General features: G+C 36.9%; 1 protein-coding gene across 1 annotated transcript; it reads right to left on the reverse strand.

The window, feature by feature from the left end:
• Positions 1 to 10648: 10648 nt before the first annotated feature.
• LOC132563382 (uncharacterized) lies at positions 10649 to 11111 on the reverse strand (the record flags this gene model as incomplete). The annotated part of the gene is made up of 1 exon (XM_060228145.1): positions 10649 to 11111. A coding segment is annotated over one exon (463 nt), but the record flags the coding sequence as incomplete, so codon positions are not given.
• Positions 11112 to 12871: the final 1760 nt, after the last annotated feature.

Here is a 12871-nt window from a genome sequence, read left to right on the forward strand (position 1 = left end):
TTCATTGATTTGACGAAAAAAAGTACAGTCAGTATAATATCAACATTTGTTTGGAATGGAAGTTCGGAATCTCCCTACAGAAGAAATCCATGTGCTTTCGACAATGCAAAGGCAGCATTATCTGTATATAAACATGGCGGACGAACTTTTGCAAAGTCTTTAAAATCTAACTCCTCTAGTCAGAATAAATGGATAAATTTGGTCAGAAGTACTCTGGGGCGGAAGAGGACCAAGTTTGTGTACGTGTTGATTTTCATTTCCCACGGGCATTAGGGGCGGGCCCGAAAGGGAAAATTTTGCAGGGTCTTTCAAATCGTATTTCTCCTACAAGAATACATGACATAGAGTCTATCTTTGGTGAGGGGAACTTAGTTCAGAATAAATTGTGCATCCCTTTGTTTTACCACAAGGCCGCGACCTAATAGGGAAATCATATCAGAAATTATTTTGTCTTATATTTGAAATTCTGTACTTAATGGCTGGATATGATGCATGCCCCTAAGGCCTCTTGTTTACTGTTGTCTTCCGGCGGCGGCGAACAAATGTCAATATTTGTATGTGTTCTGAGCATTTTTTTGTATCGCAAGCAGACAAAGGTAAATATCAGATCCTTAGTGTTGTTTTTGTTCCGCCAGCAGACAAGGGTAAATATCGGGTCCTTAATGTTGTTTTAATCTGCCAACAGACAAAGGTAAATGTCAGGTCAGTAGTGTTGTTTTTGTTCCGCCAGCAGACAAGGGTACCTATCAGGTCTTTAGTGTAGTTTTTGTTCCGCCAACAGACAAAGGTAAATATCAAGTCATTAGTGTTGTTTTTGTTTCGCCAGCAGACAAAGGTAAATATCAGGTCATAAGTGTAGTTTTTGTTTCGCCAGCAGACAAAGGTAAATATCAAGTCATTAGTGTAGTTTTTGTTCCGCGAGCAGACAAAGGTAAATATCGGGCCATTAGTGTTGTTTTTGTTCCGCCAGCAGACAAAGGTAAATATCAGGTCATTAGTGTTGTTTTTGTTCTGCCAGCTGACAAGGGTAAATATCAGGTCATCAGTGTTGTTTATGTTTCTCCAGCAGACAAAGGTAAATATCAGGTCATTAGTGTTGTTTTTGATTCGCCAGCAGACAAAGGTAAATATCAGGTCATTAGTGTTGTTTATGTTTCTCCAGCAGACAAAGGTAAATATCAGGTCATTAGTGTTGTTTATGTTTCTCCAGCAGACAAAGGTAAATATCAGATCCTTAGTTTTGTTTTGTAACGGCGGCCGACAAATCAAATTCTTTGTTTTGTTGGGTGTTTATCAACTGTTGTTCCGCCGTTAATGGTTTAGAAGGTTTTTGAAAATGATAAGAAAAACAAAACAAAATCGAGAATAATATTTTTCTATTAAACATCTCAACGATATACATTCCTGATCTCTTTACCTCCAGTCAGAAAGCTGAGATTATGTCTAGTGGCGGGACTCCACTCATATGGAAGCTTTATATAAACGTAATTCTGTCGGCCAGACAAAGCTCCTGTCACACATTATGTAAAATGTTGTGAAACTCTGCAGTCGTATATTTCTGTATGTTGATATTAATATTCCATACTGTCGTTTACTTTACTGTGAAAACTGTATGTTTGTTAAAGCAGTTCTGTATTCTTACATGAGTAGGGTACATGTGTACGTCTGTACAAGCTCCCATACTCACACACTAAGTTATAAGACACCAGTTCTCAAAGGAGTCGTACTATACTGGGCTAGATACGCTACGCTTCAGTGACTTTGAATGAATAGCGATTTGGTAAATATCTCCCCAATGAAAAGAACGTATGGATCTTTTCTCATTTCAGAAATTGGAAATATCAATGTTAGACTTCAAACTTGTGTACCTGAGCGACTGAGGCGGAACCTATATAAACGACACGTAACAAAACTCGATTCTACAAATTCAACCTGTAAAAAGGTAAGATTAATATCAGTGTGTACTATAGTAATTGCTTGCCAGGTGAAGTTTAGGACACACATACAAAGCTACTAGTTAGTGTCACGTTGGTGTCCAGCGGCGAACAGATACAGTCGATAGTTTTCACAAAGATAAACTGTAGTGATCACCAGATAAATACACAACGTGCATCTATGCTAAAAGTTTGCTGACCAAATATTTATTCTAAAACAAATGTTTAAAAATTAATTTGTATATTTTGAAATCTCAAAATCGTCATGAATGCTTAATATCACAATAAAAAAAGCGTCACGTGCGACAGTTAGACATCATATCTTTGAACAGGATTTTTCTCTAACAAAAATCTTCCTATAGTCGTATTGATCTGCTAATATTGAAGGGCGTTTTATGACAGAGCTATAGATACATATCAAATATCACCGTTTAAAGCTGTTGTACTATCTTTTCTGCATTTTCGTGCCTTTAACGAAGAAGAGTTCCAATTTGTTTATGACAGAACAATATAAATATCACTTAAGTGACAAAGAATCCGTATAAAACAGAGTTTTTGTCGCCACTGATTGATGTTTAGAAGAGGGAGGGGAGATAACTAGTATATTTATGTCTATAGTTGTCAATCCATTCTCAATAGTTTATACAAAGAGCATTACTTTCTGTTAGAATCTAGCAGGTCATGTTTCCATTTTCTGAAAATATAGGATATGTATGAAATGTACAAACATTAATAATGATAACTGTAATAGGAAATCAAAAGAAATGACAATTATTTTCCCTTTTATTTTGTACTTGTGAACAAAATGACAAAATGTCAACCTAAAACGACACGTTTGTATAGATAATGGATTATCGAGTGTCTTCATTAAACAAACAGGTCTCTCTTACAACAGTACTCACATTACAGCAGAATTGCCAAGTACTGAAAGTAGAGAAAAACCACTTCTTGTAAAAGCTTTTTTTTTTTAGATAACTCTCAATCACAAAGTCCCGGACAGTTTACTCGAGATAACAGCCTGAGAGATTTACTTAATAGGATTAAGAAACGAGAGGGCTGGGAAGGTAAAGCATCCTGTTTATATCTCATGTACAGATGTATTAGGCAGTCATCTTGATTGGCTCATTTATAAAGAAATACTTATCTTTTTTCCTTGTCCTCGCTTAAATATTTTTTTGTCTGATATTTGATGATTTATTGAAATTCGATAAATCAGTCATTATCATGACGTCATATGAGTTGATTGTAATCAAGAAACAGTATTATGACACATTGTTACTTATGACTTATCCTCGCTTTGATTGGTTGACTGAATGCTCCCATTGTTTCTATTGTGACGTCATAACTTCATAACGTGACGTGTGCTGTAACATCATCAAAGAAAGCGATGTAGAATGAAGACTACCGCTCGTATCAGACAAGTAAAATTCAAACTTAACTCAAGTCTTTCTACGATTGGTAGTAGCTCTCTCACGTAGACGATAAAACAGAAGACATAGTGGATATTAAATCGTTTCCTGCATATTTATTTCAAATTTATCTATCATTCTTCATAGAATTTTCTAGGACATTATAGTGTTTGTAGTTGAATCCTGTCTGAAAAGGTCGATTAGTTTGTAAATGACTTGGTATAAGTCACGTAGTCATCACCGTTCTCTCTCTACCGCGCTAATCTATGTAGGATTATGTTGCTATCATCAATATCATCTTAACTCATAACATGTCTACGTCGATCATCCGTTTTATTTGGAGAGAGTGTCGTCACGTTAAGGTTTAAGTCAGAATAACTACAATGACAACCTCTGGGTGACAATCAGTAGGTACACTTGTCATTATATCATGGAAACATGTGGGTGACAATCAGTAGGTACACTTGTCATTATATCATGGAAACATTTGGGTGACAATCAGTTCTATACTGGTCATTATATCATAGAAACCTCTGGGTGACAATCAGTTCTATACTGGTCATTATATCATAGAAACCTCTGGGTGACAATCAGTTCTATACTGGTAATTATATCATAGAAACATCTGGGTGACAATCAGTTCTATACTGGTAATTATATCATGGAAACCTCTGGGTGACAATCAGTTCTATACTGGTCATTATATCATGGAAACCTCTGGGTGACAATCAGTTCTATACTGGTCATTATATCATGGAAACCTCTGGGTGACAATCAGTTCTATACTGGTAATTATATCATGGAAACCTCTGGGTGACAATCAGTTCTATACTGGTCATTATATCATGGAAACCTCTGGGTGACAATCAGTTCTATACTGGTCATTATATCATGGAAACCTCTGGGTGACAATCAGTTCTATACTGGTAATTATATCATAGAAACATCTGGGTGACAATCAGTTCTATACTGGTAATTATATCATGGAAACATCTGGGTGACAATCAGTTCTATACTGGTCATTATATCATGGAAACCTCTGGGTGACAATCAGTTCTATACTGGTCATTATATCATAGAAACCTCTGGGTGACAATCAGTTCTATACTGGTAATTATATCATAGAAACCTCTGGGTGACAATCAGTTCTATACTGATAATTATATCATGACAACCTCTGGGTAACAATCTGTGGGTACACAGGTCATTATATCATGGAAACCTCTGGGTGACAATCAGTTCTATACTGGTCATTATATCATGGAAACCTCTGGGTGACAATCAGTTCTATACTGGTCATTATATCTATACTGATAATTATATCATGACAACCTCTGGGTAACAATCTGTGGGTACACAGGTCATTATATCATGGAAACCTCTGGGTGACAAACAGTTCTATACTGGTCATTATATCATGGAAACCTCTGGGTGACAATCAGTTCTATACTGGTAATTATATCATGGAAACCTCTGGGTGACAATCAGTTCTATACTGGTCATTATATCATGGAAACCTCTGGGTGACAATCAGTTCTATACTGGTCATTATATCATGGAAACCTCTGGGTGACAATCAGTGGGTACACTGGTCATTATATCATGGAAACCTCTGGGTGACAATCAGTTCTATACTGGTCATTATATCATGGAAACCTCTGGATCACAATCAGTTCTGATACCATCCCCGCCCGAGGTGTTCTCAAGGTTAAGTACATGGTGACTGATACAATCCCTGCCCGAGGCCTGGTCAAGGTTAAGGATATGGTGACTGATACCATCCCTCCCAAGGCCTTATCAATGTTAAGTACATGGTGATTGAAACAATCCCCACCCGAGCCATGTCAAGGTTTAGTACATGGTGACTGATACCCTCCTCGCCTGAGGCCTTGTCAAGGTTAAGGATCTGGTGACTGATACCATCCCCGCCTGAGGCCTTGTCAAGGTTAAGGATATGGTGACTGATACCCTCCTCGCCTGAGGCCTTGTCAAGGTTTAGTACATGGTGACTGATACCCTCCTCGCCTGAGGCCTTGTCAAGGTTAAGGATATGGTGACTGATACCCTCCTCGCCTGAGGCCTTGTCAAGGTTAAGTATATGATGACTAATACCATCCCCGCCCAAAGCCTTTTCAAGGTTAAGTATATGGTGAATGATACCATCACCGCCCGAGGCCTTGTCAAGGTTTAGTATATGATGGCTGATGTAATCCCTGCCCGAGGTCCTGTCAAGGTTTTGTATTTGATGTCTGCTGCCATCCCCTCCCGAGGCCTTGTCAATGTTTAGTAAACGGTGACGGATACCATCCTCGCCCGAGGCCTTGTCAAGGTTTAGTACATGGAGACTGATACAATCCCGGAGCGATGCCTTGACAAGGTTAAGTACATGGTCACTGATACCATCCCCGCCCGAGGCCATGTCATTGTAAAGGATATGTTGACTGATACCATCCCCGCCCGAGGCATTTTCAAGGTTTAGTATCTGGTGTCTGATAACATCCCCGTCCAAGGCATTGTCAGGGTTTAGTTCATGGTGACTGATACAATCCCGGAGCGATGCCTTGACAAGGTTAAGTACATGGTCACTGATACCATCCCCGCCCGAGGCCATGTCATTGTAAAGGATATGTTGACTGATACCATCCCCGCCCGAGGCATTTTCAAGGTTTAGTATCTGGTGTCTGATAACATCCCCGTCCGAGGCATTGTCAGGGTTTAGTTCATGGTGACTGATACAATCCCGGAGCGATGCCTTGACAAGGTTAAGTACATGGTGACTGATACCATCCCCGCCCGAGGCCATGTCAATGTTAAGCATATGGTGACTGATATCATCCCCGCCCTAAGCCTTTTCAAGGTTTAGTATCTGGTGTCTGATACCATCCCCGTCCGAGGCGTTGTCAAGGTTTAGTTCATGGTGACTGATACAATCCCGGAGCGATGCCTTGAAAAGGTTAAGTACATGGTGACTGATACCATCCTCGCCCGAGGCTATGTCAATGTTAAGCATATGGTAACTGATACCATCCCCGCCCTAGGCCTTGTCAAGGTTTAGGTCATGGTGACTGAAACAATACCCGCCCGAGGCCTTCTCAATGTTAAGTACATGTTGGCCGATACAATCCTGGCGCGAGACCTTGTCAAGGTTTAGTATACGGTGACTGATACCATCCCCGCCCGATTCCTTGTCAAGTTTTAGTACATGGTGACTGAAACAATCCCCGCCCGAGGCCTTGTCAAGGTTCAGTACATGGTGACTGATACCATCCCCTCACGAGGCCTTATCAATGTTAAGTATATGGTGAATGATACCATACCCTCCTGAGGCCTTGTCAACGTTAAGAAGATGGTGACTGATACCAATCCCGCCCGAGGCCTGATCAATGTTAAGTACATGGTGGCTGATACCATCCCTAACCGAGGCCTTGTTAACGTTAAGAAGATGGTGACATACCATTTCCGCCCGAGACCTCGTCAAGGTTAAGCATATAGCGACTGATACCATCTCCGCCCGAGGCCTCGTCAAGGTTAAGCATATGGCGTCTGATACCATCCACGCCCGAAGCCTTGTCAAGGTTTACGACATGGTGACTAATACCGTCCCCACCCGAGGCCTTTTCAAGGTTAAGTACATGGTAACTGATACCCTCCCCGCCCGAGGCCTTGTCAAGGTTATGTATTTGGTGACTTATACCATCCCCGCCCGAGGCCTTGTCAAGGTTACGTATATGGTGACTGATACCATCCCCGCCCGAGGCCTTGTTAACGTTATGTAGATATTATTTATGACAGATGTTGTTAGAATTCTTACTGTGTTTATCGAACATTCCTGAACATATGAAAAATGTGTTTTTCTGAACTTTTTTCTTGGTCATTGATGTGAAACACGCGCAAGGACGGTTAAAAGAATGTTTGAAAAGCCATGTTGTGTGATATCTAGAGAACTGTGTTATTATTCTTTCCTTTACGGAGGAGTATACTGCCGATATAAGGCAATCTGTTGCCTCCATTGAAATATTTGAGTACTTGTGTCTACGGAGGTACATAGGGGACAGTTGGTATAAATTCCCCGATTACGTGGCCACGTAATAACTATATTGTGTATATTCTTTCCTTTGGGGTCACTTTAACAAGTATAGTACAAATGTGGAGGTATGTTTTTTCTTGTTAGGTGCTCACGTACTAAAAATGTATATAATTATTCTATTACATGCTCACATAATAGAAAAAATATATCATACCTACATTGATTTCTGTATGAGACACAAACCTACATTGCTTTCTGTATGAGACACAAACCTACATTGATTTCTGTATGAGACACAAACCTACATTGATTTCTGTATGAGACACAAACCTACATTGATTTCTGTATGAAACATAAAGGTATTGCGATGTCTATTGCCATTCAAAACTTTCTGAGATCAGTTCGGTATCAGATTAAAGAACACAACCTTTCGTGTACTCATTATTGTCAGTTTCGGTGAAACAAGATGGCGACATTCAAAACAAGATATGAGTAAGTTTTAAATTGACAAAGACTGTCAATATCATACTGAATATTGTCACTCCAATCAAATATGCCGATGTTATTTGAGATAACCGCCAGCTTCCCATCAACATTTGACGTTTCTTTCGATCAATATTGATTTTCCCTAATCGCCTCCTAGGTGTCAGACTGCAGGTCTATACAGCTGTATGATGCAGTTTAATATAGTGTTTTGCTCTCACTCTTAATTTGAGTTGAAATATGCAATTCACTCATATAATCTGGAGGCAGCAAGGATTAGGTGCTCCTCCTTCCACGTTTCGTTAAAAACCTTTACAAGACAAAAATAACGATGATATAATGATATGCACATAACGATAAAGCAAATATGTTGTAATTAGACTATCTGATGTAGCTATTTGATAACAGGTAAGCTATATAATCTGTATTTTTTGGAACGTAACTTTAGGATTTAATATAATCAATTAACGATACGTAGGTGTAGCTTAAGAATAAAATTAAATACACATCGCAATATGATACATTACACTCTAGATATATATAAACATAATTACTTCTGATAAGAAAACATAACCAGTATAACCTTTATAACCTCAATAACCTATTAAACCTTTATAACATTTATAACTTCTATAACCTCTATAACATTTATAACCTCTATAACCTTTACAAACTTTATAACCTATATAACCTTTATAACCTCTGTAACCTCTATAACCGTTATAACTTCTATAACCTATATAACCTTTATAACCTCTATAACCTCTCAAACCTTTATAACTTCTATAACCTCTATAACCTTTATAACCGTTATAACTTCTATAACCTATATAACCTTTATAACTTCTATAACCTCTCAAACCTTTATAACATTTATAACTTCTATAACCTCTATAACCTTTATAACTTCTATAACCTCTATAACCTTTATAACCGTTATAACTTCTATAGCCTATATAATCTTTATAACCTCTATAACCTCTTAAACCTTTATAACATTTGTAACTTCTATAACCTCTATAACCTTTATAACCTCTATAACCTTTACAAACTTTATAGCCTCTATAACCTCTATGACCTCTATAACCTTTATAATCATTTTAACATTTATAACCTCTATAACCTTTATAACCTTTATAACCTCTGTAACCTCTATAACCTTTATAACCTCTCTGTGTTATATCTTTGTGTGATAAGGATTCGTTTTTACTCTTTTGTATTCCGACTGGTTTCGTTGTTAGGAACCTAGCTCTCACATTTGAGAGTTTAACGTCGTTAGTTTAGTCGACCAACATCAATATAACCGTTTTACGTCTTTCTGTATGCCTGAATGGAGTTCTATGTAATTGTTTAATACCGTTTTGTGTGATATTTGTATTTGGATTTAGTTTTAACTTTATTTTATTGATGTATATTGCAATAAGATATAGGATACAATCAATGAAAGGATTCAGAAACAAGTATTAATCTGTCTCCTTATATCTATAGCTGTGTAACACGTACTGACTATACACCATGTGACTTGTGAGGGGGAAAGGGAGCGAAAGGGTGCAAGGTTTAGAGGGAGATGATGCTTGGGGTATTTCTACATTACTGGAACAAACGCTGAGTGCATTACATTTGGGCTGCACATGTTGTTGAAAGTGGTACCTTATACAAACAATACTACAGGTACAATTCTAAACTGACACAACAGAGCTATAGATATGAAATTTTAAACAATATTTAGAACAATATGATAAAGCTGTAGTAATACGGTTTGTTCTCCTTTCTCCCACTTTTTCAAAAAGGAATTATATAAACATTTGAAAACAATAGAGGTCTCATTATGATCTGTGTAGTACAGGTAAATAATTTATCTGTATTTACCTGTTGACCAATAGGCAATACTGTTTAATAAAGTAATATTTAACAAGTGTATTTTCCTAATTAAAAAAAACCAAGTGGAATTATGAGTAAAATTATATTCAAGATTTCCATTATCATCTTATAAAAAAAACAGAATTAAAATTTGTATTTTTACTAACTCGATATTTAACAAATTTACTTCTTTTTTATTATACAATTACATGGATGTAATATATATAGACTATAGAACTGAACTATGGTAGCAATGCATGACAGAGTTAATTACATATGCAACATTATACATAATATACTAATATAACAGCACTACGATGAACATAAAAAGGCTTAGTCCACAGAGAGCAAAAATAATGAAAATCCATAATTTTAAGAAATCTGAGAAAAGTATCAAAATCCATAATCTCACATATCATAATCGTCATTCTAAGTGCAAAAGATGGGGTGCTACATCGGTGTAGTGGATAACATCAACTGTACCATTCTCCAAGTGTTCCTTTAGTTGTCTAAGGCGACTGTCAATGTTTCGGTAGCGTTTGGCTCATGGTCTTAGTGGTCCTTCTGCCGTGTGTTGAATGCACGCGGATGATGTTGTAGATGTTTGGGTGGGCGTGTTCCACTTTCTTCTTCAATCGACTATGCCATCCCTCTATGTGATTTGTTGTCCTGGGTCACTGGGTCTCGAAGTGGTTCCATAGATGTCGATCTCGGTCAATCCACTGTGCGACGACGTAATCGGTGAATGTGGTGGTGTCCTGTTGTACATCTGCATCTTCAAGGTCCTCAAGCGCATTGAACCCGACATCTTCTACACGATCTAAGGGAACAAGGGGGAGAACAGCAGCTCGTCGCACAAGCTGTCGTACATCATCGTTGTTTGCGTAGAGTTGTTGAAGACCTGTCTGCTGGACTTTCCTCCAAATACACCGAGTTTAATGGAAGAAACAGAACTTCAAATTCACAGCTGGAAATACTGCGCGGATGGCGTTCTGGGCAGCAGTCTCAAAGTCTAGGAAAACTGTGGTTGGATTGAGTTGGAGTTCCATCATCTTGGTCCTGAGTAGTGTAAAGAATCGCTGATATGTTGCTTGGTTCTTGCTGGGAAGCAGACTGTATACAAGAGGGTACATTTGGTCTCCGATCATAGCATGGATGGTATAGATCTGCTGAAACTGAGTTGGACACGTGTAAAATGTTCCATCACAGAAGAGAGTGTCAGCATTGCAGAGATCAATCAAGTTGTCTGATGTAGGAAAGGCTGAAATCCTGGATTGGTCACCATCATCAACTCGTAGGAATTCTTCTCCAGCAGTTGTCTGGGTCCACTTGCCCTCTAGGTTGATGTCCTGAATGGTCCTGGGTAGCTGAGTAGCCCGGGTACCACGAAAATAAACACTATTTAAACATAAAATTTAAAGGGGATTGTTTTAATTAAAATTATACCACGACAATAAAGAGTATTTAAACACAAAATTAAAAGGGGAATTTTTTTAATCAAAACTCTACCATGACAATAAAAAGTATTGAAACTGTAAGTTAAAAGGGGATTGTTTTAATTGAAACTCTACCACGACAATAAAAAGTATTGAAACAGTAAGTTAAAAGGGGATTGTTTTAATTGAAACTCTACCACAATAAAGAGTATTTAAACACAAAGTTAAAAGGGGATTGTTTTAATTGAAACTCTACCACGACAATAAAAAGTATTGAAACTGTAAGTTAAAAGGGGATTGTTTTAATTAAAACTCTACCACGACAATAAAAAGTATTGAAACTGTAAGTTAAAAGGGAATTGTTTTAATTGAAACTATACCACGACAATAAAAAGTATTGAAACTGTAAGTTAAAAGGGGATTGTTTCAATTGAAACTCTACCACGACAATAAAAAGTATTGAAACTGTAAGTTAAAAGGGGATTGTTTTAATGAAAACTCTACCACGACAATAAAAAGTATTGAAACTGTAAGTTAAAAGGGGATTGTTTTAATTGAAACTATACCACGACAATAAAAAGTATTGAAACTGTAAGTTAAAAGGGGATTGTTTTAATGAAAACTCTACCACGACAATAAAAAGTATTGAAACTGTAAGTTAAAAGGGGATTGTTTTAATGAAAACTCTACCACGACAATAAAAAGTATTGAAACTGTAAGTTAAAAGGGGATTGTTTAATTGAAACTCTACCACGACAATAAAGAGTATTTAAACACAAAGTTAAAAGGGGATTGTTTTAATGAAAACTCTACCACGACAATAAAAAGTATTGAAACTGTAAGTTAAAAGGGGATTGTTTTAATTGAAACTATACCACGACAATAAAAAGTATTGAAACTGTAAGTTCAAAGGGGATTGTTTTAATGAAAACTCTACCACGACAATAAAAAGTATTGAAACTGTAAGTTAAAAGGGGATTGTTTTAATTGAAACTCTACCACAATAAAGAGTATTTAAACACAAAGTTAAAAGGGGATTGTTTTAATTGAAACTATACCACGACAATAAAAAGTATTGAATCTGTAAGTTAAAAGGGGATTGTTTTAATTGAAACTCTACCACAATAAAGAGTATTTAAACACAAAGTTAAAAGGGGATTGTTTTAATGAAAACTCTACCACTACAATAAAAAGTATTGAAACTGTAAGTTAAAAGGGGATTGTTTAATTGAAACTCTACCACGACAATAAAAAGTATTGAAACTGTAAGTTAAAAGGGGATTGTTTTAATTAAAACTCTACCACGACAATAAAAAGTATTGAAACTGTAAGTTAAAAGGGGATTGTTTTAATTAAAACTCTACCACGACAATAAAAAGTATTGAAACTGTAAGTTAAAAGGGGATTGTTTTAATTGAAACTCTACCACGACAATAAAAAGTATTGAAACAGTAAGTTAAAAGGGGATTGTTTTAATTGAAACTCTACCACAATAAAAAGTATTAAACACAAAGTTAAAAGGGGATTGTTTTAATTGAAACTATTCCACGACAATAAAAAGTATTGAAACTGTAAGTTAAAAGGGGATTGTTTTAATTAAAACTCTACCACGACAATAAAAAGTATTGAAACTGTAAGTTAAAAGGGGATTGTTTTAATGAAAACTCTACCACGACAATAAAAAGTATTGAAACTGTAAGTTAAAAGGGGATTGTTTTAATT

The sequence above is a fragment of the Ylistrum balloti genome, unplaced genomic scaffold, assembly GCF_031769215.1.
Source record: "Ylistrum balloti isolate Yb309-2 unplaced genomic scaffold, AGI_CSIRO_Ybal_v1 Utg371702, whole genome shotgun sequence".
Taxonomy (NCBI): Eukaryota; Metazoa; Mollusca; class Bivalvia; order Pectinida; family Pectinidae; genus Ylistrum; species Ylistrum balloti.